Source organism: Tenrec ecaudatus, chromosome 17, assembly GCF_050624435.1.
Source record: "Tenrec ecaudatus isolate mTenEca1 chromosome 17, mTenEca1.hap1, whole genome shotgun sequence".
Lineage (NCBI taxonomy): Eukaryota > Metazoa > Chordata > Mammalia > Afrosoricida > Tenrecidae > Tenrec > Tenrec ecaudatus.
Window position 1 is genome coordinate 55453411 of NC_134546.1, and position 25485 is coordinate 55478895.

Consider the following 25485-nt stretch of genomic DNA (forward strand, 5'->3'; position numbering starts at 1 on the left):
GGGCGTGCCCACCCGGCATCGCTGTTACGACACGGCGTAACCGACAGGTAATCATGCTTCTAAAAGCGTAAGAATCACAGAGGCCTTTCATAGCTTTGTCAAAACCTAAACGAGGCCTTCCTTTCTGGACCGGCGAAACCGGGAAGTGACAAGAAGTAGGACCCTTTCCAGAGGAAACACGGAGAGGTCCTCCCTCCAGGACTTCCGGGCGGCCCGTACGCCACGCCTCTCCCGGAACCAGAAGCTCCGCCCCGGGCCCCGCTAACCCGCAGGTTAGTTTCCGAGGCGGGGCCGCAGCGGGAACTACAACTCCCAGCATGCCTGCTCCGGGGACTTCCTGTTTCCGGCGAGGGCCAGCTTGAGTGTTTACACCGGCGGCTCTGCGGCCGGGTTCCTTCCGCGGAACGGGTGAGGGCGCCGGGCCCGGGGCTGCGGGTTGGTTTCTCTGCGTCCTTTAGGTAGCTGGCCCTGCGGTGTGCAGGTGTCACTGCCCCACGACGAGCTGGCTAGCTGTGGGACGCTGGGCCCTTGACGTCCCCTCTCTGAGCCGTGGTTCCCCCGTCACTCCAATGTGGTGAGAATGCCAATCGTGAGGATTCAGTGGGCTAGGGTGCCCAGAACGATCCGTTCCTTCTACTGTGTTCACCCCTGAGATGAACGGGACCTGGAAGATGCGTTGGTCTCTAACGAGGAGCCGCGAAGCCTTCTGGTCCCTTCCCTCACCGGAAGCCTTGTCTGCAGGGATGTTGACTGAGGCAAGGAAGGGCTTGTCCAGTCCTAAACGGTTCTTCAACCTTAAGAGTTTCTGAGTCACTCCTTGAGCATCCATCATGTGCCAGAAATTGGGGCAATACGATAAAATTAAGAGTTTTTATTTACAAGGGTCCCCAAGAATTGTGGGGACTGAGAAGACCCCCAGAATTGTGGAGACTGAGAAGACGCAGGCATATGGGCCCTTTGCCTTGACGGGGGATCTGGAACTGCAGAGGAGGGAGAGCCTAGGGAAGAAGAGGAGGCAGAGGAGGTTGTGTTTCGGTTGGGCTTGGTAGTAGTTTGCTAAGACGCCTAAGAGGGAAAAGGTGTAAAATAAGGTGAGACCTTTGTTACAAATAGAAACTTCATGAATTGCACTTAGCATGCTGGGGGTGGGGACAGGGCTGGCCCTGTTTGGGAGGAAGGCTGAGAGTGGGGATGGAGAGTAGTTTCATAAGGCGGGCCTGGAGTTTGGAATCAGTCACAATGGTGGTTTGGTTTGGAGGCATTTTAAGCAGTGGACTCCCTCGATCTGATCTGTTTTAAAATGATGACTAGGGAGAGTGTCTGAGTACTTCTGAGAGGGAAGGCAAGAACCTGAGGACTTTCTAGAAAGCTGTTCTAAAACTTCAAGCAAGAGTTAATAGGAAAAAAGCCTGAAATAAGGACATTTACAGACGGGAGAGGGGTCGATTTTATTTGAACCTCACAGTATCCCTGTTATGTTGATTTGTGTTCTTAGTGGCCACAGTGAAGGCGAGTAAACTGAGGCAGAGAGAGCCGCAAGGGCTTAGCTCCCATCACAGGTGGAATCAGAGAAGGCTAGAGTCATGCGCTGGCCTCTTGATGCGATGCTGCCTGCGGTGCTTTCTCTGATAAGAGTGATACACTGTGAGAAAAATCAAACAGGAAATGATTCTCTCCTTCAGTCCACTGGTGGGGTGAGGCGGATAGAAGTGAGAAGTAACCACTGGAACCTTGCTCTTTTACAGGGAGAAAGAGAGCACGCGAAAGAGAGAGGATGTCTCTCTCCGACTGGCATCTGGCAGTGAAGCTGGCTGACCAGCCACTTGCCCCAAAGTCCATCCTTCGGTTGCCAGAGACAGAGATGGGAGAATACTCACTGGGGGGCTATAGTATCTCATTTCTGAAGCAGTTGATTGCTGGAAAACTCCAGGAATCTGTTCCAGACCCTGAGCTAATTGGTGAGTCTCTGCAGACTAGGATCAGCAGCTGCTCTGGTTTCTCTTGGGGCGGAATTGCAGGTGTTAATTAAAAAACAAAACAAAAAAACACGGATATCGAGTTGATTCTGACTCACAGGACACGGTAGGAACAGCCCTGTACAGGAGTAGAAAGCCTCACGTTGGCCCCAGAATAAACAGAGGACCTTGCATCTGTTAGGGAAGTGAGTGTTAGGCGGACAGAAATAATCATATGCTAAAACTGTTGGTTACCATTTCTATGACATATATTGAACTACTTTATACACACATTCTGAACGGTGACGTTATTGGGTTTTTTTTTTCTGAAGGTGCATAAATTTTAAGTGGGTGAGGAAGGAAGGGCTAGTCAATGGAGGCTCCTTGTATGCCATTTGAGGTAGGTCATAAGGAATGACCAGAAGGGTGTTTGGTTGGCTGGTCAATTAGTGAGAAGATAATAAAACAGGAAATGAAAACAGCAAGGACATTCCTGATGGAGGAAGGAGTTTGGGCGTCAGTTTTTTGTCATTGAAAAGGTGCACAGCAAAACATACAAAGGGCATTCAAAACGTTTGTGGGGAAGTGTCCTCATTTTCAATTCCATTTCCCCACAGCCTTTCTGAATCCCCCGAGACACCAATCCAACCATACGGTTCAGTGGAGTTGATGACTTCCTTTGAGTTTGGTAAAACCAGTCTCGCCTTCTTTGTGAATGATTCTTTCCCAACGAGCACTCAGTCACTGTTCTCTTACGGCTCTTATTTCATCTTCCCCACTGCTGTAATCCCTCCAATCCCATGTAGGTGGTGGTAAAGAGATGCTCCAGGCAGACATGTTCTAGTTTGGCTAAGTGCACATGTCAGAGGATTGTTTTGTCTTCAGTTTTCAAGATTATTCAAGCCAGTAGTTCCAGAGATGCAGCTGGCTCCCAATTGTTATAATTTTTAATAGGTAAGGGACCCAACAGGCCCCAGGAGGTCCACACCCCCTCCCCCCCACACCAGCTATACCTTTTTTATTGTTGACATTATTGCCCATTTCTGTAAGGTGAGCAATCCCCAGAGTGTTAAGCTCTAGATTTTTTCCATGCACAGACTCGCTAACAGCTGTTGAGTAAAGTTGACGACCTTCTGAGCTTATGTCCGTCTCCACTAGCTGCCCAGTCAGGGTCAGGTTGTCGTCTGATGACAGAGACCAACTGTCTACATTGTTTTGAGGAGCAAAGTACAAACTATTCCCTTGTCTTCCTTAGATCTGATCTACTGTGGGCGGAAGCTAAAAGATGACCAAACCCTTGACTTCTATGGCATTCAACCCGGGTCCACCGTCCATGTTCTGCGGAAGTCTTGGCCGGAACCTGACCAGAAACCAGGTGAGCGTGGAGCTGGCCCTTGGGCAATGAGGGGAAGGGTCTGGTGTTCTGCAGACAGGAATTTGGGTAGGCGGCAGGGTGATCTACCGAGGTGGTTCTAGGAGATACTATTATTACTGCTTACTGGCTGAGAACTTGAAGAGGCCGTTTTAAGTCTGCGGCCTGCCATCTCCACTTCTCTCCTTCCCAAGTTCATCACTCTGCTTTCTCATGAGATGAGACGAGAAGTGTGTAACTATTTAAAACTCCTGTCGGGGAGGAGTTGATTGATCAGTGAATTGGGCATCCTGTTGTTTTTAAGAGAGAATCTGCAAACATATCTCGCCAGTGCATATAGTTCCCTTCCTGCAACTGCCCCAGGTAGTGATTTGCTCTGTTTGCAAATGTGCCTCCTGCTGTATTGGTACTTTATTTTCCCGAAGCTTGAAAATTCGCAAGCAGCGTTAAAGTAGACCTTGAACAAAGTAGATCTAAGGCCTCTGTGATTTACGAGGAAAAGCTACTACTCAGAACTCATTTAGATTTTGCATTTTGCGGTCTAAATTACCTCAGCAGGGACAAAGCTAAGCTATATAGAAAAGAGATTCGCTTTGTTAAACTGCCATTTTGACATTTTTCTAATGCCCATGATTACTGGGGCTAGTTATCAGCTTGAAACTGACTCCATTGTTCAATTCTAAACATAAAGGACAAAACGTCTCTTGTAGATGAGAAAGACCAAAGCCACCCTTGGTGTCTGGAGGCTGGTGTCTGATGCGGTCAGCTAGCTCCCCATCGTCTCAAAGTTTCAGAGCTCGTCAGCCTCAGACCAGGCCGCTTGCCCTGAGACCAGAGTAGATCAAGACAAAAACAAGATTCCTATCATGTCTGCTCACAGGCCCAAACTACAAAAAGTGACCAAATATCGCTTTGTCCCGGCTAATATTAATAACTCAGCCTAACCGGTTACAGATTTAGCCTTGCTCTTCTCCACCTGTCTTCTAGAACAGCGGTTCTCAACCTGTGGGTCCTTTCACAGGGATCACCCGATTCATAACAGTAGCAAAATGACAGCGATGAAGTAGCAGCGAGAATAATTTTATGGTTGGGGGTCGCCACCACCTGAGGGTCAGGAAGGTTGAGAACCACTGCTCTCGATGTTGTTAATTGGTAGGTGCCACTGAGTCTGTGCCGACCACTCCCAGCATCCCCGTGTGCACTGGGATGCGACGCTGCCTGAGCCTGCGCCCTCCTCACGGTTGTGGCTGTGTTTGAGCCCGTTGTTGCAGCCACTGTTTCGATCCATCTCATCTAAGGTCTTGGTCTTATATGCTGATCCTCTAACCAGAGTTGATGCCCCCCTCCGGGGACTGCCTCCTCTTGGCAACAATTCCAAAGTACGGGAGACAGACTCTCGTCATCTTGCTTCTCAGGAGTGTCCTAGCTGTACCTTTTGCAAGACAGATTTGTTCTTGTAGTAGACTGGCACTTTTCCTTATTCTTCACCTGTACAGTAGTCCACAGGCTTCCGTTCTTCTTCCTTAGTCATTGTCCAGCTTTCTTAGGCATAGGAGGTGATTGAAAATACCATGCCTTGGATCAGGGGCACCTTCGTCTTTAAAGTGACACGTTTGCTTTTTTTTTTTTTTTTTTTTACCATATTTCACTCATTTCTAATTGATCTCGCAGCAGAGTTTCCCAGTGCAATCTGTTGTTTGATTGTTGGACTGCTATTTCTAAGAGTATTGATTGTGGAGCTGAATAGAGCGAGATTCGGTCTTTTCTCCATTTGCCCAGCTGCGGTGTGCTGCTTCAGTTGTGAGGGCTTTTGTTTACCTAAGGTGGGTGCGTACTCCACACTGTCGTCTTTGGTCGGGGTCAGTAAGAGCTTCAAGTCCCCCTCACTTTCAGTAAGCAAGCCACGTCGGCCGCATCTCAAAGGTGGTTCGTGAGCCTTCCTCCAATCTTGATGCCATGTTCTTCTGCTTTTTTTAAACTTTATTGGCATTTCATCCACATAACATATGATTCATTAGTTCATCCACAACAAGAACTGTACAATCTTTACCACAATCAATTTTAGAACATTTTCTTTTCCTCCCGTACTCATTGTTATTCATGTAATTTTTTTCCAGTTTTGGCAAAAACATATAAAACGAACCATTTGCCAGTTCAGCCACCTGCAGATGTATACTTCAGTGCCCCTGATCATACCCTTCGTGTCTGCAACTGTTACGGCTGCCCCCTCCAAATGCTTCCACCACCGTGAAAATGAAGTCGGTGCCCCCTGAGCGAGAACTGTTCCTCCTTCACCCAGGCTGACCACAGGTCAAGATTGGCTTTCTAAGTCGTTTTCCTGGTGAAATCTTCATGCATAATACAGTTCCATAGTTAAACCTCTTCTAAAAAGAGGTGCAGACGCATCATCACAATCAGCTCTAATGCTCCCCCAGTTCCGCATCCACTGTCTCCCCAATCGCCCTCCCTCTCAAGCTACCCACCCACCCCGAACACCTTCTCCTTCACGCAGCCCAGCTTCTCAGATGATGCACTCAGCGGACAGGCTGAATAAGCACGGAGAAAGGACAGGCCTGGGCATCGCTTTCCCGACGTTAGACCACCCAGTGCCCCCCCGTCTGTTGGACCGACTGCCTCTTGGTCGGTGTGCAGCTTCAGCGTGAGCACAATCGAGTGTTTGGAAATGCCCAGTCTTAGCAATAGTATCCAGGGGTATGAGCCACACGGCAGAATGCCTTTACAATTAAAGACGAGTACACATAGTTCTGGTGTTTCTTGCGTCCGGCCAAGGTCGGCGTGCTGTCAGCACTGACATCCCCCCAGAGCTTCTGAATCCAGCATGGGTTTCCGCTGCTCTCTTTTGCTGTACTGCTGCAGTGATTTCTTTGACGCTGTTCAGCATCGCTTGTGTGGCGGTCACATTAATGACACGGCTCTGTAATTGGAGCATTCTGTGGGTCCCCTTTCTTTGGGACGGGTGCAGCTATGGGTCTCTTCCCGTCGGTCGGCCAGGTAGCAGCCTTTCAAATGTTGTGGCCTCGGGAGTGAGGGCTTCAGTTTGTTGAAACCTCTCCGTCGGCTTTCCGCCCGTCGGTGGAGCTTCGTTTTCCACTTGGATTTCTTCTGTCAGTACCGTCAGTTCTCGATGCCATGCTGCCTCCTGGCACTCCCCTCGTGGCACAGTGGCTCTGCTCCTTCTGTCTTCTAGGCTCTTGGTGGGGCGCGCGGCTTGACCTCCCACCTGGGGAATGCTGAGCCCGCTCTTCCCTTCCTAGCTGCAGGCCTCTGCACCTGTCATTGTTGTTGCTGCTCCCATCCGCCCTTGGAAATCTGGTCGGCTCTCTGGCCTCACCCTCCCTGTCGGCACGAGCGAGTTTCAGAGGCTCTTCTGACATCCGTGTTGGTTTTCCTTCCCTCTGGCTTTCTTCTTGTGTGACGCCCCTGAGAGCACCCCAGCACCCCCCTGGTCCTGGGTCCGTAGCATCCGGCGTTAAATCTGTTGTTGATGCGGTTTCTAGGGTTAGGATGAATCTGAGGAAAAGCTAACAAGTCCAAAGTCCACCAGAGCCAAAAATGAAATCTTGACTACACCCCACCTGAATTTAGAGAGCATCTTTCTAGGTAGTCAGTCATAAAATCGACCCCACTCCCTAACAGCATCCCATCCATACCAAAAATCCCTCTTCCTTAAGCTTTATCCAAATCACCCAACCAGTTCCTATAGTAAGTCCGTTCACTGGCCTCTCACTGAGACAGCTCAGGACTGCCATCTGCTCATTCTCTATCAGGAGCAGGAAGCCCAGCTTGTTCAACTTGAAGGACGCCCCAATGGCCTGTGGCACAAGGGCACGGATAGTGAGCTAGGCTTTCCGGCTTCTAGTATCTTGTCGTGGCTTTGGAATGTAAGTGACAGCATTCCCATTTCATAGATGAAGGGAAGGGCCTGGCACGGCACTTCTTCAAAGTTGCCTTCTTAGGAAATGAACACCACAGTTGGAATATGACGCCAAGTCTTCCTGGCACTGGGTTGCCTGCCTCCCCTTTCCCAAGGGGGAAATTAGCTCAGAGATGTTATGAAGACATGACTTTTGCTGATCATAAATCCTAAGATAGTAAATGTCCCTTTCCTCCCTTCTGCTTAAGAGATTAATTTTGATGCAAACAGACTTTAATTGGGAGGTGAAAATGAACCTTTGGTCTGAAAAGAAACTCTTTGTGAAGGTGTTGCAGTTTGACCCTTGAAACCCCTCTTCTCAAAGCGAGCAGTGTCCTGATCTCCCCCTGGACTAGAGCCTTGAGGAGAATGTGTCAGTCACACCCCTCCCACCGGGATTCTTTCGGTTCTCCTGGGTCAGCTGCAAAGTGCTTCTGGATCTCACCCATCCAGCGTCCAGCGGGCAGGGATGTGCGCCCAGAACTGGCACCACACACAAAGACGCGGCTCCTTCAAAGCCTGCATTCTTCTCGTCCTCCCTCCCTGCCTTTGCTTGGCACTCCTCACTTGGCGTGGCACGCTTCCTCCTCCCAGGAAACAGCTGCTCCACCGTAAAGGCCCCAGCAAATGGGCTCCCCTTGGAGGCAGCGTGGTGGCCCAGTCACTCTGAGTGTGCTCCCTGCCTCTGCTCCCCTAGTGCCCGGGATGCACACACAGCTCTGCTGGCACCGCCCGCATCCCGTGTGCTTGCTCTGCTCGCTCTTCCGCCTCCTGTGTCTGCTGTCTTGCCCCTTGCCCCAAGCTGGCCGGGGAGTGCACGTCTAGTACATGCGTGTGTGTTGATTGAATTCCTTCGATAACGAAGAGGGATATTTTCCCGGAGACGACTAGGATGGTAGGCAGGAAGACGGCTACGAACACGGAGCAATCCCAGGGGCGCTAGTTCACCTGGCAGCGGGCAGTCCACACCGACACACGCGCAGGTCCCAGGACAGAAGAGCCACACTGCTTAAGTGTGACCCAGAGAGAAGCTCCCCTTCCACCCTTCCCTGTGACCTCAGTGTCTTCCCCGCTGACATGGGCCGATGGCCCCAAACGGTAAGATCATCAAGTAAAACGAAGGGAACTCCAGAAGAAGCAATTGTCCAAGGTCAGAAAGGAGCTTGGGGCCCCAGTGAGACCACTTGCTATCAAGCGTGTCTTTTAAGTTCAAGCCTGAAAGAAAATATCAAGGAGAAAAACAGTTGCCCACGACGTAAGCGCTTTTCATCATGTCCCTTGGACCATATGCACGGTGACACATTCTACAGAGCTGTACCAGAGAATGCGCGTACAGCTCTGTTCTATTTCTTTCTCCTCACATATTGTGTCAACATAGCTCCATAAGGTTAAGACGGTTGGCAGTCCCTAGTTAAAATTACTGCATAGATGAGTCTGCGGAGTCGACTACACCTTCTTAACCAAATATACGAGGAGTCTTGGGTCTTGGGGGAAGTGTTGAGCTGCTGACCGCAAGGTCAGCGGTTCGAATCTCCCAGCTGCTCCGTGGGAGACCGATGAGGTCATCTGTGTCCGTGTAGGTTTTCACTCCAAAACCCTATGGAGCAGTTCTACTTTTCCCTATGGGTCACTGTGAGCCCACATTGATGGCGCCTGTGGGTTCGCTCCTGAGTGCCTATGAGCAGCCTGAGTTGAAGATACGTCTTGCTCAAATGGAAGAAGTCTTGAACTCCCAACGTGGGAGACTGATCAGCGTATTCTCTTTCATGTGGTCGTTAACATTCTCCCCTGCTGAAACTTGAATTTGCTGGCCTGTTTGTGTGCGTGTGTGTGTGTGTGTTCTTCAGCATTTTATTAGGGGCTCATACAACTCATCACAATCCATACATATACAAACATCAATTGTACATCTGTACATTCTTTTCCCTAATCATTCTCAAAGCATTTGCTCTCCACTTAAGCCCTTTGCATCAGGTCCTCTTTTTTTCCCCTCCCTCCCCGCTCCCCCTGTGTGTGTTTTTTTATTGACTAAAATTCTTCAAAGAGAGTGAAATGTTCCCATCTGTGGCCTGAATGGGCTTTTTGGAGTGGGCATTCCGACCTGGTCGCCGGGGCCTGGAGAAAGAGGGAACTTGAGACCAGGTTGCCCGCGGGCACGTGCTGGAGTCATGCCGTGGGTTGGTGGCAGGACCAGGGCCGGGGCCCGAGGGTGACGTGCGTGTCCCCACTGCAGAGCCTGTGGACAGAGTGGCTGCCCTGAGGGAGTTCCGGGTGCTGCACACCGCCCTGCACAGCAGCTCCTCCTACCGAGAGGCGGTGAGTGTGCCGCAAGGTCCGCCTGCCCCAGCCGCCTGCCCCGCAGCTGAAGAGGGGGAGGGGTGGAGCTGGGAAGCCCATTGCCATGGCAACCAAGAGTGCCTGGGGAGTTTTGGCCACGCCTGTGGGCCTCAGTAGAGCCCTGCCTTCTCCAAAGAGGGGCTCTCTCGCTGGGCAGTGTTGGTGCCCTCGAATGATGAGGGGCCAGCCTCTCCTGCGAGTGAGCTGATGGGCCAGCTGTGGGGCCAGCCAGAGGGTCGCGAGCCTCTTGTGTCTGCGCTGCCCGCCAGGGCCCCTTGGCTGGATTGCTCCTCTGGGGAGCCCTTTTTGTCAGAGCCTTGACTGGCCAAATCAGCACAGCTCGGGGATTCCCGGGAATGTGGCACGATAATGGAATGGGGGTGGAAGAGGATGCCAGGGACCAAACAGATTCTTTGTTCTTGGGCTTCTAATGAATTCTGTTATTTTGGGGGCATTAGAATGGGAGGTGGGAGGGGGAGGAGCGGAGGGGAAGGGACCAGAGCCGGAAGGGTTACTGCAGGCTTGCCTTTTGTTGCTGCGGCCTTCTCCTCCAGTTAGCCAGAATAAAAGGAGGCGCATGTGTTTCCGGGGGCTGCTGCTGTTCCATTGTGGAGCCTTCACGGGAAGCATTTGTCACTCCTTTGTGCAAACCCTTGTGGAAAGCATGGGCATTTACACTGCCTGGGATGCTGAGCCCTCCCCATTTCCTCTGCAGGTCTTTAAGATGCTCAGCAATAAGGAGTCCTTGGACCAGATCATTGTGGCCACCCCGGGCCTCAGTAGTGACCCCATTGCTCTCGGTAAGTGCAGGAGTAGGCATTGTCGGTGAAAGAGAGAGCAACTACCCTAAAGAGATGTGTGCTCTAGTCGCTGGTCTTGTGAGGAGGTGAGCCAGCTAAAATGTGTCAGAGCTGCCTAGCTCTCTGAGGCTCATGCCCCTGGAGGGCTATCATGGACAGCCCCTGGGCAGACTCGTGTGAGCCTCCCTAGATTAGGGGAGCGCCCAGATGTAGGGAAGAAGCTGTCTGGGGTGGTTGGTAGCGTGTGTGGTGCAGGTGCAGAGGGAGGTGGGACCGTCTCCTGGGGAACAAGCAGGAGTGGTAAGACAGAGCGAGCTCACGTCGTCTACGTCCTTGGTGCTTTGCTCTCTCCTATCTCTCGCGGATATTCGCTCGTGGCCCCACGTCCTTGTCTAGCCTCGGAGGCCCGAAGCCTCTTCTCCTTCTGGATCTGGCCGTCGGTGCGCGCATTCCCTGAAGGCAGCCTTGTTCTCTTTCAGGAGTTCTTCAAGACAAGGACCTCTTCTCTGTCTTCGCCGATCCCAGCATGCTGGATACGTAAGTGTGGCCACCTTATGAAAGGGCCACCGCCCATAGGGGCAAGGCTGCTCGAGGTCCTGCCCACGGAGACAGGAAAGATGAGCAGCAGGCTGCTCATAAAGAGGTGGAGATTAAAGATGTTTTAAATGCCCAGCTCTTTGAAGAGGCTATTTGGTTCCATTTTCCCCCATTCCTCCCTGGAGTGTGGTCCCATTTTTTGGGGGGGGTCCCTTTTGTGATTCATTGTAGCATTACAAAGAAACACACGAAAGCTTAAGGAAAGACCTCAGGTGGTGGTAGGTGCTCTTAGGTCCCAAATCCAAGGGTCAGGTAGAAGGGAGTCAAGTTCAGGGTCTAGAGCTCAACACCAAAAAGACCCCCAAACTTGCCGCCCTTGAGTCAATACTGACACTAACCCTACAGGACAGGGTAGAACTGCCCCTGTGGGTTTCCAAGCAGAAACCAGGTGGCAAAAGTCTCCGAAAGCCAAAGCAGCCATCTTCTAAGAACAAAGCTCAGTCAGGACACAGCAGAATGGGTTTGATGAAGGCGCAGCATTTGTCTTTCAGCAGAACATAAACCAGACTCGCCGCCACCGAGTCCAGGCTGACGCCGAGCATCCCTGTAGGACAGGGTAGAGCCGCCCCCGTGAGTTTCTGTCATCCCCTCTACCATGGAAACAAAGGAGGATGTCCTAAGTCACACCCTCTCGCAGAGTCCGAAGGTGCCCCCAGAGAAGCAAGTCACACCCTCAACTAAAGTCAGGTTTTCATATCACCCTAATCCTGCCCACTGAGGTAGCAGAGAACACCTTCCAAAAATCCAGTCCAGAATTACAATACTTTACATGAGGAATTACGGCTAGAAGGGGTGTGTTTGAACACGGCTGTGTGTCATCACTGACGGCTGCAAACAAGTTCTCTCAGCAATGCACTCTTGAGGCAGTTTAGGGGGCCCTTCCAGAAAAACCAAAGCCAAACAGTGGCTTCCGATGGAATCTCCTGGGCCAGTTAAATTCAAGACTGGGAGGCCAGCTCTGCAGGTTATTGGGCCTCCAAAAGTAATCTTGATAGATCCTCTCAAAGGACACAGGACAATCACAGAATCATACTAGGGAGCAATCTTAAGAAAATGAAAAACGGCATCAGTGAGAAATCAGCCAGGAACGTTATACTCGGGAATTCTTCCCCATGACAACCCACTTGCTGGTTCTTCTAGGGCAGCAAGGCTGCCTCAGGGGATTTTCCCAGGAGCCCTTACCCCCACCCAGCCCAGGTCTCGCCCCTTTCCACTTCCTCTTGGTCTGCAAACCTGAAAGGGTCCGAGGCCCTGAGGGTGGCGGTGCCGCTGCAAGCAGATGAGCGCAGAGTTTTCTGGGGATGGCGAGAGGGCAGCGACACCTTGGAAGGTGTGTAGACCCGGCCGGAGGACGTGCCCCGAAGCAGTAGCTTCATGTCCTGAGAATTTTGTGTAGCACATTCCCTACATGCCTCTCTCTTGGGACACGTGTCACATTGTCACGTGAACAAAACCAGGCATTTTCTCTGAAAAACAACTTCTTTAAAAAGGACATCATTATACACTGTCACCTCGCACACGAAACTATGCGATATCTAGCAGTCTGCACCCTTTGAGAGATGGGGTTCGGCGTCTTGCGAGGGTCACGTGGGCCGGTCGGTACGGCAATATCTCCTCGGCGCTGTTTGTCTTGACAGTTGATGTTTGCTTTCTAAGAACTTCTGCCCACGTTTATATTTATTACCGACGCGATCCCTTCCTGACTGCAGTCATTTTACTGATGAGATCGCTGTGAGCCTGTGGAGATGACGCATCTCGTAACCCTGGGGTTCGGAGAGGTTTCTGTACTTTTTGGAAACATCCTCAGTGGGCTTTTACTGTCATGAGGGCCACCCGGGAGCCCTGTCCTGGCCACAGCTGAGGTCTCTCTTCTTCCAGTCACCCTGTGTTTCCCCTGCCAGGTTGGTGCCTGCCCACCCGGCCCTGGTCAACGCCATTGTGCTGGTTCTCCACTCGGTGGCGGGCAGCACCCCACTGCCCGGGGCAGACTCCTCTTCCCGGAGCATGCCCTCCAGTTCCTACCGGGACATGCCAGGTGAGGCCCGGGAGCAGGGAAGGTGGGTCCCTGGGTGGGGTGGGGGGCAGGTGGCAGCCGTGCCAGGGGGGTGCTGTATAGCTTATGTAAAGCTCTGGCAGAGGGCGTTGCTGGGGACCTCACGGGTTGAGTCAGGAAGTGCATCTGTCCTGTAATTTTCTGCTGGGAGTGATGCACATACACATTTGGAGTCACTTGAGCCAAGCTGAGGTTTGGGGGCCTCGCCCATGCCTCACGGAGCCTCCCCCCTGAAATCTGTTCTCCCGCCTTCAGGCGGCTTCCTGTTTGAAGGACTCTCTGACGATGAGGATGACTTCCACCCGGTAAGCAGGCTGGCTGGTTGCCTACTGCTGGGAACCTCTGGGGCCTGGGAGGTGGCCGAGACCACATCATAGTTTTCTGTTTTACTGGACTTTTTCTCCCGAGCCTGGAAGCCTAGGAGGTCTCCCTAGGGACTGCTCTGGGAATGGGGCGGGGCCCAGCGGGGAATCCTGCAGCACCACGTCCCTGATCCCAGTGCCCCTTTCTCCAGAGCACCAGGTCAACGCCCTCTAGCAGCGCACCCAGCTCCCGCCCAGCCTCCCTGGGGTACAGCGGAGCTGCTGGTCCCCGGCCCATCACCCAGAGCGAGCTGGCCACCGCCCTGGCCCTGGCCAGCACTCCGGAGAGCAGTTCGCACACGCCGACTCCCGGCACTCAGGTTCGGAGAGAGGCTGGGAAGATCTCAGCTCCTCGTGGGAGGACGGGTTTGCCCCGGTTCCATCTGGCACCGGGCCTCGTCGTGCTGTGCTCGTTGGGGGTTTGCACTGTGCACCCCGGGTGTGTGTGGGGGTTCTTTCCTGAGAAGCTGGAGTTCAGCACCGCCCTGCGTGAGGGAGGCCCTCTGGTGGCTGAGAATGGTCTCTCCCCTCCCAGCCCCAGAGCAGAAGCAAGTAGAGCCTCCCCCTGCTCCACGGGAGAGCTTTTCAGCACCTTTTGGTGGTGGTCTCCTGGACACGGGCCTCGGGGAGGGCGGGATGCAGGAGTGCAAGGTCCATGTGTCAGCCGTGGGCATCTTCTGTCAAAGGGTGGTGGCCCCAAGGGTGACACTGACCAAACTGATATGTCTTTTAGGGCCATTCCTCAGGCACTTCACCAATGTCCTCCAGTGTCCAGTCAGGGACACCCATCACCAACGATCTCTTCAGCCAAGCCCTACAGCATGCTCTGCAGGCCTCCGGGCAGCCTAGCCTCCAGGTCAGTCTTCCCCACGTCCTGTTGTCCATGGGACTCCAGATTACATTGGAATCTGTGTCAGGCTGGCTGGGTGGTCTGCAGGGTGAAAACCAGGGGCATGCATAGGTGTATCACAAAGGACTTCCTCTCTAGATGTAATTTTATATCAAGAAGCTATCCCAGCCCAGTCTAACCCAGGTTCACGGGCTCGAGGCTAGCCGGAGCCCTCTGCAGGCCCGTGACACAGAACGATGAAGCACTGTGCAAGGGTAACAGGCTGGTGGGTGCAGTCTTGTTATTCCGGGGTTGGTGGGAAAGTGGCAGGGTGAGCTCACCCAGGGTTGGGTGGCCCACGTGGGGTCCCCCTTGGAGGCAGACACAGATTCCCAGCGCGGAGGAAGGTGGGGGACCAGACAGAATTCAACTCTGCTTGGTCACTTTTTTTATTCAAAAGGCGACTCCCCCAAGGAGGTGTCATCAGGCTGTGACCCCACTGCTAGGTTGGGTTCCACTCCTCCTCTTACCCAGGGTGTCTGGTTGACACAGTCCCCGACCGTCACAGGTTCTAAGCACTTCTCAGCTCTCTGGAAGCCCTTCCCACTCAACACGCTTCGCACCAGCACAGCAGGGGCATGGCCAGTGATGGGTGAGATTTGCTCCCAGCAAGGGCTTTGGTTCCTCTGGTCTCCACTCCTGCACTCAGAGCCTGCTGTCTGTCTGTCTGAGGAAGCACACGTACAAGGCCTGGGTCCACAGACGGGCAGAGAGGGCCACAGGGGGGTACTCACCTTGGGGAGCCCTGAGGAGAGAAACCCAGCCCAGCTGCAGGTCTAAACACCAGGCAAAACCCTTCTGAGGAAGGCGGGATGTGTGAGCCTGACTGGACGAGAACTGGTCTGGGAAGCTGGGTCAACGCTGAGGGGCATAAGGAGGCTTCTCCAAATGAGGGGCCACAGGCACTACAAACTGGGGAGGTGTTTTGGCCACAGCCCAACTCAAATCCATAGAAACCTTTAACACCTCAATCACCAAAAGACAATCCCACTGAAAAGGGGGCAAAGGACGTGAACAGACACTTCACCAAAGAAGACACTGGAGCTCCTGACCACTGACTCTTCTATCCGCTGTGACCCCAAAGGACAGAGTAGCACTGTTCTCCAGGGTTTCCAAGACTCCACCGTTACGAAGGCAGACAGCCTGGTGAGCACGTAACCCACTCTGTAACTAGGGCCCCTTCAATAGCCATTGGAGAGATGCAAGTGAAAGTAACATTCCCAGCTCCCCCAGGCGATGGGAGCAGTGATCACAAGAACAGAGAACCATGCGTGCTGGCGAGGCTGTGGGGAGACTGGGCTCTCCTACACTGTTGGCGGGACCGTGGAATCCCAGACAACCACTTTGCAGAATGTCAGGGGAGCCTGCCCCTAACACATCATCAAGGGTCCGGTAGGCGCAATTGTACAGTGATAATAAGTAAAGATTATGGTAATGTCACAGAGAATAAGAGGGATGGAAGAGAGATTGAACTAATGGAGGCAGACACATTTTGTGGTACATGCTTACCTCAGCCCCGCTTGGTGGTCCACGTGGAGATGGGAGACCAGAGGACAGGAGAGGGGGAGAGGAACAGCAAAGAGGATGGGGATTGGAGAGGACGGGGGAGAGAGCTCTTCATTGCTAACCAAGGCTTATATCCCTTTTGGGGTGTGCAAGCCCCCTAAGTACAGGTAAAGACATCTGTACTATAGGTTAGACAGTAATGAGAGGGGGATGATTTAGGGGCATACACTCAATAGGAAGGGGAGGGATCGGGCTATCATCCTGTGACAAGATGGGCAGATTCAGGATGGCAGTCTAACTTTGGATGTCACTGAGCGGGTTTGACCACTCCTCTGGCTCTCCATGGAAACAATTGCTGTCCTTATCAGTAGGGGGTGAACCCCACTTCTAGTGGACCAGATGCCTTCAGGGAGAATTTATCTCCAAGCATCTGACCTCCTGCTATGTGCTGGCAAACATTAGCATATCTTTGGGGGAGACAAAGCTGGGGAACAGTCTTTTTATATCCCACAGGTTAGAAATGTGAGGGGGCTTAGTGGGAAAATCCCATTATCTCTTAATTTCACATTTCACACAGCTCTTTGAAGCTGCCTTGTATACCCTGGAGAAGGAAAAGCTGTAACAAATGTGACATCTGCAGGCCCATGTTTATTGTAGCGCTGTTCACCAGGGCAGAAAGAACCACCCTACTGTGCCTTCAGCGATGCATGGGCGAGCATAGTATGTACGTAAACCAACGGGGCACCACAAGGAAACCCTGACGGACACCCACGGCTGGGCCCACTGTCAGAGCAAACCGTTTACACACAGAGAAACCCTCCGTGGTCACCAGGGGTGGGAGGGCATTCACTGCCTGGGCAGGAGACGGGTGCCAACTTGGGGGAAGGGAGGGTGCGCCTTAGGGGAAAGACACAAAGGAAGACCCTGGGGGGGCCCAGAGTCAAGGTCACCGTGCTCGGTGTTAATGCCTGCAGAGCCCCCAGTGGTCGCCGTGGTCATCTACAGGTAGAGACAGGTCTGTGAGGTGAACAGGCGTGAGTTTGGCATCTAGGTCTCGCAGTAGACATTGGACGTGCTGCACATACGCCCCGGTCTGTCGTAGAGCATCCAAAGTTCTGCCAACACCTTGGCCACAACCAACCACCCTGAGGGACCAAGTCACTGGATTAAGGGCTCAGGATCCTAGTCTTGGGGCAGGGTACAGGTGTGGGGGGTTGGACAGATGGCTTCTGAGCAGAGGCTGTGCCCTGTCGGAGGGCATGCAGGGAGGGAGGTGAGCCCAGGGGAAGGAGAGCGGGAGCCAGGCTCAGCAGACAGCCTTGATCCCGGGAGATGCCATTCCCTCGGCTTCATAGAAAGGCCCCCTGCAGCTGAGTGGCGGGTTTTTCCCTGCTCAAGGTGCTAAGCCCTAGGGCACCCATGAGCTGCTTGTCGCTTGCTCAGGTTCACAGAGCCACGGTGCAGCCCAGACGGGTCAAGCCCGGGTTGTTCCTGCGAAGCCATGGGGACCAGGAGCACAGCCTTCAGGCAACCCGTCCTTTCTTTTTTCCTCCCTGCCCTAAGCGGGACATCGCCGCCTCAGCGCTACCTGGCCTGGAAAGTGGATTGGAGCTGGGGGTAGGGCATGGGGGTGGTTGTGTGTGTGTGTGTGTGTGTGTTTTAAAGCAGTGTCATCCCTGTCAGCCTGTCTGGATAAATGATCCATCCCCACTGCCTTCTCTTACCCGCTGGTGAACCGGCTCTTTTCTCACCTACACGGAACAGTTGTCTCCTGCCGTGAAATGCCCGGGAAGCCATGAGAAAGTCCTAGGAGAAGGTGTGGGGCAGCTCCCTCTGTGCAGGAGCTTGCTTGGTGACAGTGCACACAGCCAGAAGCCATGGGTACAAGCCTAATACTTGTTTTTGTTTGCGTATTTTTATTGGGGGCTCATGCAACTCTTATCACAATCCATCCATCCATCTATCGTGTCAAGCACATTTGTACATTTGTTGCCATCATCATTTTCAAAACATTTTCTACTTGAGCCCTTGGTATCAGCTTCTCATTTTTCCCTGTCTCCTCCCCACCCTCTTTTCCTCATGGGCCCTTGATAATTTATGAATTATTTTTTCATGTCTTACACTTACACCTACTTTTCTATTGTCCGTCCCCCTGGGAGGGGGTTATAGATAGATCATTGTGTTCGGTCCCCCCTCCCCCCTTTCCCCTTCCCCTCCTGGTATGGCTAGTCTCATTATTGGTCCTGAGGGGTTTATCTGTCCTGGATTCCCTGTGTTTCCAGCTCTTATCTGTACCCGTGTACATGCCCTGGCCTAGCCAGGTTTGTGAGGTAGAACTGGGGTCATGATAGTGGGGGGAGGAGCGGGAAGCATTAAAGAACCAGAGGAAAGTTGTGTGTGTCCTCGCTGCTATGCTGCCCCCTGACTGGCTCGTCTGCGCCCCGCGACTCGTTTCTTGTCTTCGTGACTTAGCACAGATTTATCCTCTTGGAATTCAGGAAGGCACAGGTCCGAGAGTAAGTCATTTTGAGTTCACAGAAATGAAAATTCCTGCATAGGAAAGCAAACCAAAACAAGCCAAGTGTGAAGACCATGAACGAAAAAGGCCGTGTTACCCACCGAAAGGGAGACAGCTTGCTAGTGTGGAGGGGGCCTAGCGGCGCAGAGAGCCGGGCAAAGGTCGCGAGCAGACGGTGCACTGGAAAGGAAATACCGCAGGCCCTACAGCCCCGAGCTACTTGGCAGGCCGTTTTTAGGAACGTACCCTTTTTCTGGGAACCCAGGTACGTGCGTGTGGAAGCGACATCTGTATGGTCAGGGAGTGCCGCAGTGTTTATAATAGCGGGAGATGGGAACCGGTCCAGTTGCGTTTCAGGATATCCACAGGATGGAGTATTTGACAGTTGAGGGTGAGGGGGGGAGAAGGAATGAAGCATTTGTTTCCCCAAGAAACAAAATGATCAGCGCGAGGCCGGGAAAAGAGCTCTATTAAATGCGTCCGTGCTCAGTGTCTTCACCTCCGTGTGTGTGTGTGTGTGTGTGTGTGTGTGTCGGAGCCCTGGTGGTGCTGGGTGTTGGGTGTTGGGCTGTGTGTGTGTGTCTGTGTGTCGGAGCCCTGGTGGTGTTGGGTGTTGGGCTGTGTGTGTGTGTGTGTGTCGGAGCCCTGGTGGCGCTGGGTGTTGGGTGTTGGGCTGTGTGTGTGTGTCGGAGCCCTGGTGGCGCTGGGTGTTGGGCTGTGTGTGTGTGTCGGAGCCCTGGTGGTGTTGGGTGTTGGGCTGTGTGTGTGTGTGTGTGTGTCGGAGCCCTGGTGGCGCTGGGTGTTGGGTGTTGGGCTGTGTGTGTGTGTCGGAGCCCTGGTGGTGTGGGTGTTGGGGTGTGTGTGTGTGTGTCGGAGCCCTGGTGGCGCTGGGTGTTGGGCTGTGTGTGTGTGTCGGAGCCCTGGTGGCGCTGGGTGTTGGGTGTTGGGCTGTGTGTGTGTGTGTGTGTCGGAGCCCTGGTGGCGCTGGGTGTTGGGCTGTGTGTGTGTGTGTGTGTGTGTGTGTCGGAGCCCTGGTGGCGCTGGGTGTTGGGTGTTGGGCTGTGTGTGTGTGTGTCGGAGCCCTGGTGGCGCTGGGTGTTGGGTGTTGGTGTGTGTGTGTGTGTGTGTGTGTGTGTGTCGGAGCCCTGGTGGTGCTGGGTGTTGGGCTGTGTGTGTGTGTGTGTCGGAGCCCTGGTGGCGCTGGGTGTTGGGTGTTGGGGTGTGTGTGTGTGTGTGTCGGAGCCCTGGTGGCGCTGGGTGTTGGGTGTTGGTGTGTGTGTGTGTGTGTGTGTCGGAGCCCTGGTGGCGCTGGGTGTTGGGTGTTGGGCTGTGTGTGTGTCGGAGCCCTGGTGGCGCTGGGTGTTGGTGTGTGTGTGTGAGTGTGTCGGAGCCCTGGTGGTGCTGGGTGTTGGGGTGTGTGTGTGTGTGTGTCGGAGCCCTGGTGGCGCTGGGTGTTGGGTGTTGGGCTGTGTGTGTGTGTCAGAGCCCTGGTGGCGCTGGGTGTTGGGCTGTGTGTGTGTGTCGGAGCCCTGGTGGCGCTGGGTGTTGGGTGTTGGGCTGTGTGTGTGTGTGTCGGAGCCCTGGTGGCGCTGGGTGTTGGGTGTTGGGGGGTGTGTGTGTGTGTGTGTGTGTGTCGGAGCCCTGGTGGTGCTGGGTGTTGGGCTGTGTGTGTGTGTGTGTGTGTGTGTGTCGGAGCCCTGGTGGCGCTGGGTGTTGGGTGTTGGGGTGTGTGTGTGTGTGTGTGTGTCGGAGCCCTGGTGGCGCTGGGTGTTGGGTGTTGGTGTGTGTGTGTGTGTGTGTCGGAGCCCTGGTGGCGCTGGGTGTTGGGTGTTGGGCTGTGTGTGTGTGTCGGAGCCCTGGTGGCGCTGGGTGTTGGTGTGTGTGTGTGTGTGTGTCGGAGCCCTGGTGGTGCTGGGTGTTGGGGTGTGTGTGTGTGTGTGTCGGAGCCCTGGTGGCGCTGGGTGTTGGGTGTTGGGCTGTGTGTGTGTGTCAGAGCCCTGGTGGCGCTGGGTGTTGGGCTGTGTGTGTGTGTCGGAGCCCTGGTGGCGCTGGGTGTTGGGTGTTGGGCTGTGTGTGTGTGTGTGTGTCGGAGCCCTGGTGGCGCTGGGTGTTGGGTGTTGGGCTGTGTGTGTGTGTGTGTGTGTGTGTCGGAGCCCTGGTGGCGCTGGGTGTTGGGTGTTGGTGTGTGTGTGTGTGTGTGTGTCGGAGCCCTGGTGGCGCTGGGTGTTGGGTGTTGGGCTGTGTGTGTGTGTGTCGGAGCCCTGGTGGCGCTGGGTGTTGGGTGTTGGGCTGTGTGTGTGTGTGTGTCGGAGCCCTGGTGGCGCTGGGTGTTGGGTGTTGGTGTGTGTGTGTGTGTGTGTCGGAGCCCTGGTGGCGCTGGGTGTTGGGTGTTGGTGTGTGTGTGTGTGTGTGTCGGAGCCCTGGTGGCGCTGGGTGTTGGGTGTTGGGGTGTGTGTGTGTGTGTGTGTGTGTGTGTGTCGGAGCCCTGGTGGCGCTGGGTGTTGGGTGTTGGGCTGTGTGTGTGTGTGTGTGTGTGTGTGTCGGAGCCCTGGTGGCGCTGGGTGTTGGGTGTTGGTGTGTGTGTGTGTGTGTGTCGGAGCCCTGGTGGTGTTGGGTGTTGGGCTGTGTGTGTGTGTGTGTGTGTGTCAGAGCCCTGGTGGCGCTGGGTGTTGGGTGTTGGTGTGTGTGTGTGTGTGTGTGTGTGTGTGTCGGAGCCCTGGTGGCGCTTGGTGTTGGGTGTTGGGCTGTGTGTGTGTGTGTCAGAGCCCTGGTGGCGCTGGGTGTTGGGCTGTGTGTGTGTGTGTGTGTGTGTGTGTGTCGGAGCCCTGGTGGCGCTGGGTGTTGGTGTGTGTGTGTGTGTGTCGGAGCCCTGGTGGTGTTGGGTGTTGGTGTGTGTGTGTGTGTGTGTGTGTGTGTGTGTCTCGGAGCCCTGGTGGCGCTGGGTGTTGGGTGTTGGGGTGTGTGTGTGTGTGTGTGTGTGTGTGTGTCGGAGCCCTGGTGGTGCTGGGTGTTGGGTGTTGGGCTGTGTGTGTGTGTCTGTGTGTGTCTCGGAGCCCTGGTGGCGCTAGGTGCGGGGTGTTGGGCTGCCAGCCTCAGGTGGCTGAGGTCAGCTGGTGAAACATGGCTGAGCAGACGCAGGATGAGTTCACCTGCCCCATAAAGATGTGTAGTCTTAGAGGACATGTGTAGGGTCACGGTGAGCGGTACTTGATGCAATGGCAGCGGGCAGTTTGGTTGGGTACACACGCGCGTGCGTGCCGTGATCTTTTCCTCCCACGAGCCCGGGAGCTTTGGGTAGCCCCGCCCGCGTGTGCAGAGGTGAAGTGCGAGTAGTCCAGTGTCTTGGGGTTCAGACTTAGGCCACCTGTGCTCTCTTGAGCCTTAGGCTCCTGTTGCCCTTTTTATTGCCAAGCCGTTTGTTCCGCGGTCCTCCTTCGACCCTTCCTAGAAACCCCGGCCTGTGGCACTTACTGCCAGAAACATTGCTGAAGGAACCCCCAGTTTGCGTTACACACACACCCCCGCCCCCCCCAAAGGAAAGACTTGAGTGAGCTGTCTTCGGGTCCCTGCTAACGGCATGCCTGCCCGTCTTTCCACAGAGCCAGTGGCAGCCCCAGCTGCAGCAGCTGCGCGACATGGGCATCCAGGATGACGAGCTGAGCCTGCGGGCCCTGCAGGCCACGGGGGGCGACATCCAAGCAGCCCTGGAGCTCATCTTTGCCGGAGGAGCCCCCTGAACTCCCAGCCCCCCAGCACCCCTCGGCAGGCCACACATGAAGGTGGCTCCGGGTCCCCTCTCCCCAATACACGTAGCCGATGGCCACCTGCCTGCCGTGTCCAGTGCGCGCCTCTTGTGGCCGATGCAAGCTTGTGGAGGTCTTGGGGCACCCAACGGCCCTGGATGGGAGAGTTGCAGAGGCAGGTTCTGGGACGCCCACATTCACCGGCAGGAGAAGTTTCTCGCAATAGCCCTGGGGCCTTTGGGCTCTTTGAGGGTGTGGTACCCCAAGGTGTGCTCCAGGCTAGGACAGGCGGCTGCCCAGTCGCCAGGGTGGCTGCCTTCAGTGGCAGGGGCCTGTGCTCCCAAGGCCATCGTCTGGTAAACGGGTGGGTAGTCCGAGCCGATGAGGCTGCTTCCCATGTCACTCCCTCTCCCAAAGGCTCCCCAGAGAATCCCGTGCCCTTCCCCTGGCCTCGCCTCGCCTCGCCTCACCCAGTGTCCAGTGACGTTCCGATCAGTAGTGGTGCCAGGCACTGTGCCCTCTTCCCGGTGCTGAAGGTGTGAATACAAGAGCAGTTAAGTAACAGTACTAACCCACCTCCACTAACGTGAGCCGGGCACCCGCCATCTAATGTGGAAGAGAGGGCACCGACCCCCAGCTGCTGCTGCAGCTGCCAGCGCGCTCCTTCCCAGGCGGAGCCAAGTGGAGCAAGTGGGTCTCGTGCTTGGACAAGGGCTTTAGGAGAAACACCTGCCCCCTCAGGTGGTGGTGCCGTTCTTTGGGGGAACTAAGGTGGGGGGGAGATGGGGGAAAGGTGGGGAGCCTCTGCCAACCTTCTCAAGCACTCACAGTCGGGGCCTCCGCAGAACAGACTCCCCGGTTACTTCTGCCCCAGCCTGCCCTGAGGCCTGGCCTGCTCACTCTGGTTCCGAGCAGCCTGTCACTTCTCGGAATGAAGTTCTCAGTGGGACTGCTAGGGAGGAACTCGGCAGGGCCCCTCCGGTAGACCTGGTCCTGCTGGCATGTGGCTCTCTCCCTCCCCCTGAGGGTACCCTCAGCCGCCCCACTTGAGGCCCAACCTGTGGTGGGGAGCAAAGAGCAGGGGCTCTGTCTGGACACTCCGTGTCTGTTGACTGTGGTGGGAACAAAGACCAGATCCATTCCCACGGGCCTGCCGTGGTCGGATGGGGCTGACACAGCCCTTTCTGTCCCCACACCACAGCCCGCCCACCCGGAGCGGCTTTCCACTCTGGTAGCTCCTCCTGTCCCCAAGGACTGCCTTCAAAGGCTCTGGGGCTTCGTAGGCTATAGAACTTTGAGGAGCCCTGCCCCATGCCTGGAGCTGACTCCCAAATGCTAGTAAGACTGCTTCCCAGAAATGAGCAGCCTCAGAATTTCCCTCCTCTAGAAGGGCTTCCCTTCAGGGTCTTGGCGAGTTGGTGCTGTGCTTCCTGTGGGCCTGTCTGAAACAGTAAACGTGGGCTTGATAAGCATCCCATGAGGCCTGGGGCTTTCCAGGCTAAAGGACACCTTCCTCACCATTGTCCTCTCAGTCTAAAGCCGTAACCGAGCCTCTACTTGGTGCCCGGCAAACATGGCAGGACCCCTGCCTGCACGAGCTGTGTGGTTGGTCCACACAGGCACATGCTCACAGGAGAACCTGGTGGGCCCTGGGGCTCACGGCAAAGGGTGGCAAAAGGAAGCTTGGAGAGGGCGTCGAAAGGGAAGGGCCCACTTGGCAGGAAAGGGCATCCCAGGCCAAGGGGAAGCTTGTAGGGGTTGAGACGCTAGAAGTCGTGGCTCCTGTGGACCTGGAGGTCGGGGCACACTGAGGGGCCCAGGTGGTCATTTTCCGCTGTGCCAGGGAGTTGGGCTTTAGAGGGTGAGTTGGTGGAGGGGGTGGGGTGGGGAATTGCTGTGTCGGGAAGGGTGCTGTGGGGGAGGTGACTGGATGGGCAGGGCAGGGAGACCTGTGTGGCACAGTGACCGACTCGGGAATCACCGGCGCTGTGGCCCTCCCAGAGGCTTGAGGAGGTTGGGAGGGCCACCTCAGGCTCAGGAAAGGCAGGTGGACTGTGAGTAGTTGGGTTTCCATGTAGGCTAGTGGCTCAGAGAGGTTCGTTCATTTGTCCCCAGTCTTGTGGTGAGGCAGTGGATACGTTGGCCTAGAGAGGGGTTTATTTCACTCCAAAGTTCGTGGGGGAGAAGTAGGGGCCAGATCAGGCCGAGGAGCTTGGAGTCTATCCTGAGAGCAAAAAGTGCCCTTTGGGGGGCTTTAGGCAGGGAAGTGGGGGACCGGATTTGTGTGAGGGATGAATTTTGACAGCTGTGTGGAGGCTGGATTTGTGGGAGGTGAGACTGGGACTTGGGAGACCAGCTAGGAGACTTGGTTGCCTCCAGATGGGATATGATGGGGCCTCAGCTAGAGCTACAGCAGGGGGAGTGAGTGAGTGAGTGAGATGTTACAGGAGGACTGGATCTGGGGTTGAGGCAGGAGCCAGGGGCTTCATGGGTTGCTGGGTGGCTGGGTGGCGGGGCAGTGAGAGTGAGGGTCTGGAAGATGAGAGCCAGCCTTGGGCTCCCTGAGCTCCAGGTGCGTGAGACAGCCAGGCCACCCTGTCCGGTGGGGGTCACCTCGCAGGAGACAGCATGTTTCTTGGAGAAGGTAACTCAGCTCTCCAGGGACCCCCAGAGGAAGAGCAGCTCTCAGGGGTTCACCTTCCTAGGAAGCGGAGGCTGCTGGACATGGGAAGTGGGAGTGGGCAGGGTCTGGCTTCTGGGAAGGCAGGAACTAGAGTCATGCAGCAGGGCCTGGCTGTTGATGCCCCAGAAGGCCTGGCCTGGCAATTGCTGGCCTGCAGGGGTGATGAACCGGGCCTATGTTTTAGTGTAGGGGTGAGGACTGATGGGGGAGGGCAGGGCACTTTGGGGAGAACCCTTTCAGTGAAGATGCGGGAGAGGAGCTTACTGGGGAGGAGAGGCATTGAGAGTGAGCCTTTTCAGTTCAGCAGAGGTGAAGTTGGAATTGATCACGAGAACTTTTCTAGGAAGCAGGGGGGGTGGTGGTGGCGGTGAGCAGGAAGAGCCTCGAAATAGAACATGCAAATATGCAGAGATGGGTGAATTTTCTGAACAGATCTCTTCTCCTGATATAACTCAAATTTGGCTGGGCTGGCACGGGCTTAGCTGGCACAGCTTGCCGGGCACATGGGCCCCGATTCTGCTCCTAGCTTCAGCCCCATCTGGCCTGGGCCCCAGACCAAGCACCGAGGGGCCTACCCTGAGGTGGCTTCTCATTGCCTGTGCCACAGGCCTTGGCCTTGAATAGTCAGGACGCTGATGTTCAAACCCCCCTCTATTTACTTGAACCCAGTAGCTGGGACACCCTCCGGCCCTGATCCCCTTGGCCTTCGCCCTGACTGGAGATGGATTCAGGCACG

The 25485-nt window shown here is 54.9% G+C and overlaps 1 protein-coding gene across 2 annotated transcripts; it reads left to right on the forward strand.

The window, feature by feature from the left end:
- The first annotated feature begins 267 nt into the window (after positions 1-267).
- Positions 268-22146, forward strand: UBL7 (ubiquitin like 7). 2 transcript variants are annotated; one of them, XM_075535676.1, is made up of 11 exons: positions 268-408; positions 1746-1958; positions 3211-3330; positions 9495-9577; positions 10314-10398; positions 10878-10935; positions 12897-13030; positions 13304-13353; positions 13563-13730; positions 14144-14266; positions 21923-22146. In XM_075535676.1, exons 2-11 carry the CDS (start codon positions 1775-1777, stop codon positions 22058-22060), a joined length of 1143 nt encoding a protein of 380 aa, XP_075391791.1. In that variant the 5' UTR covers positions 268-408; positions 1746-1774; the 3' UTR covers positions 22061-22146. The 2 variants fall into 2 exon arrangements, with proteins under 2 accessions (XP_075391791.1, XP_075391792.1); XM_075535677.1 differs by lacking the exon at positions 268-408 and adding an exon at positions 456-1091.
- Positions 22147-25485: the final 3339 nt, after the last annotated feature.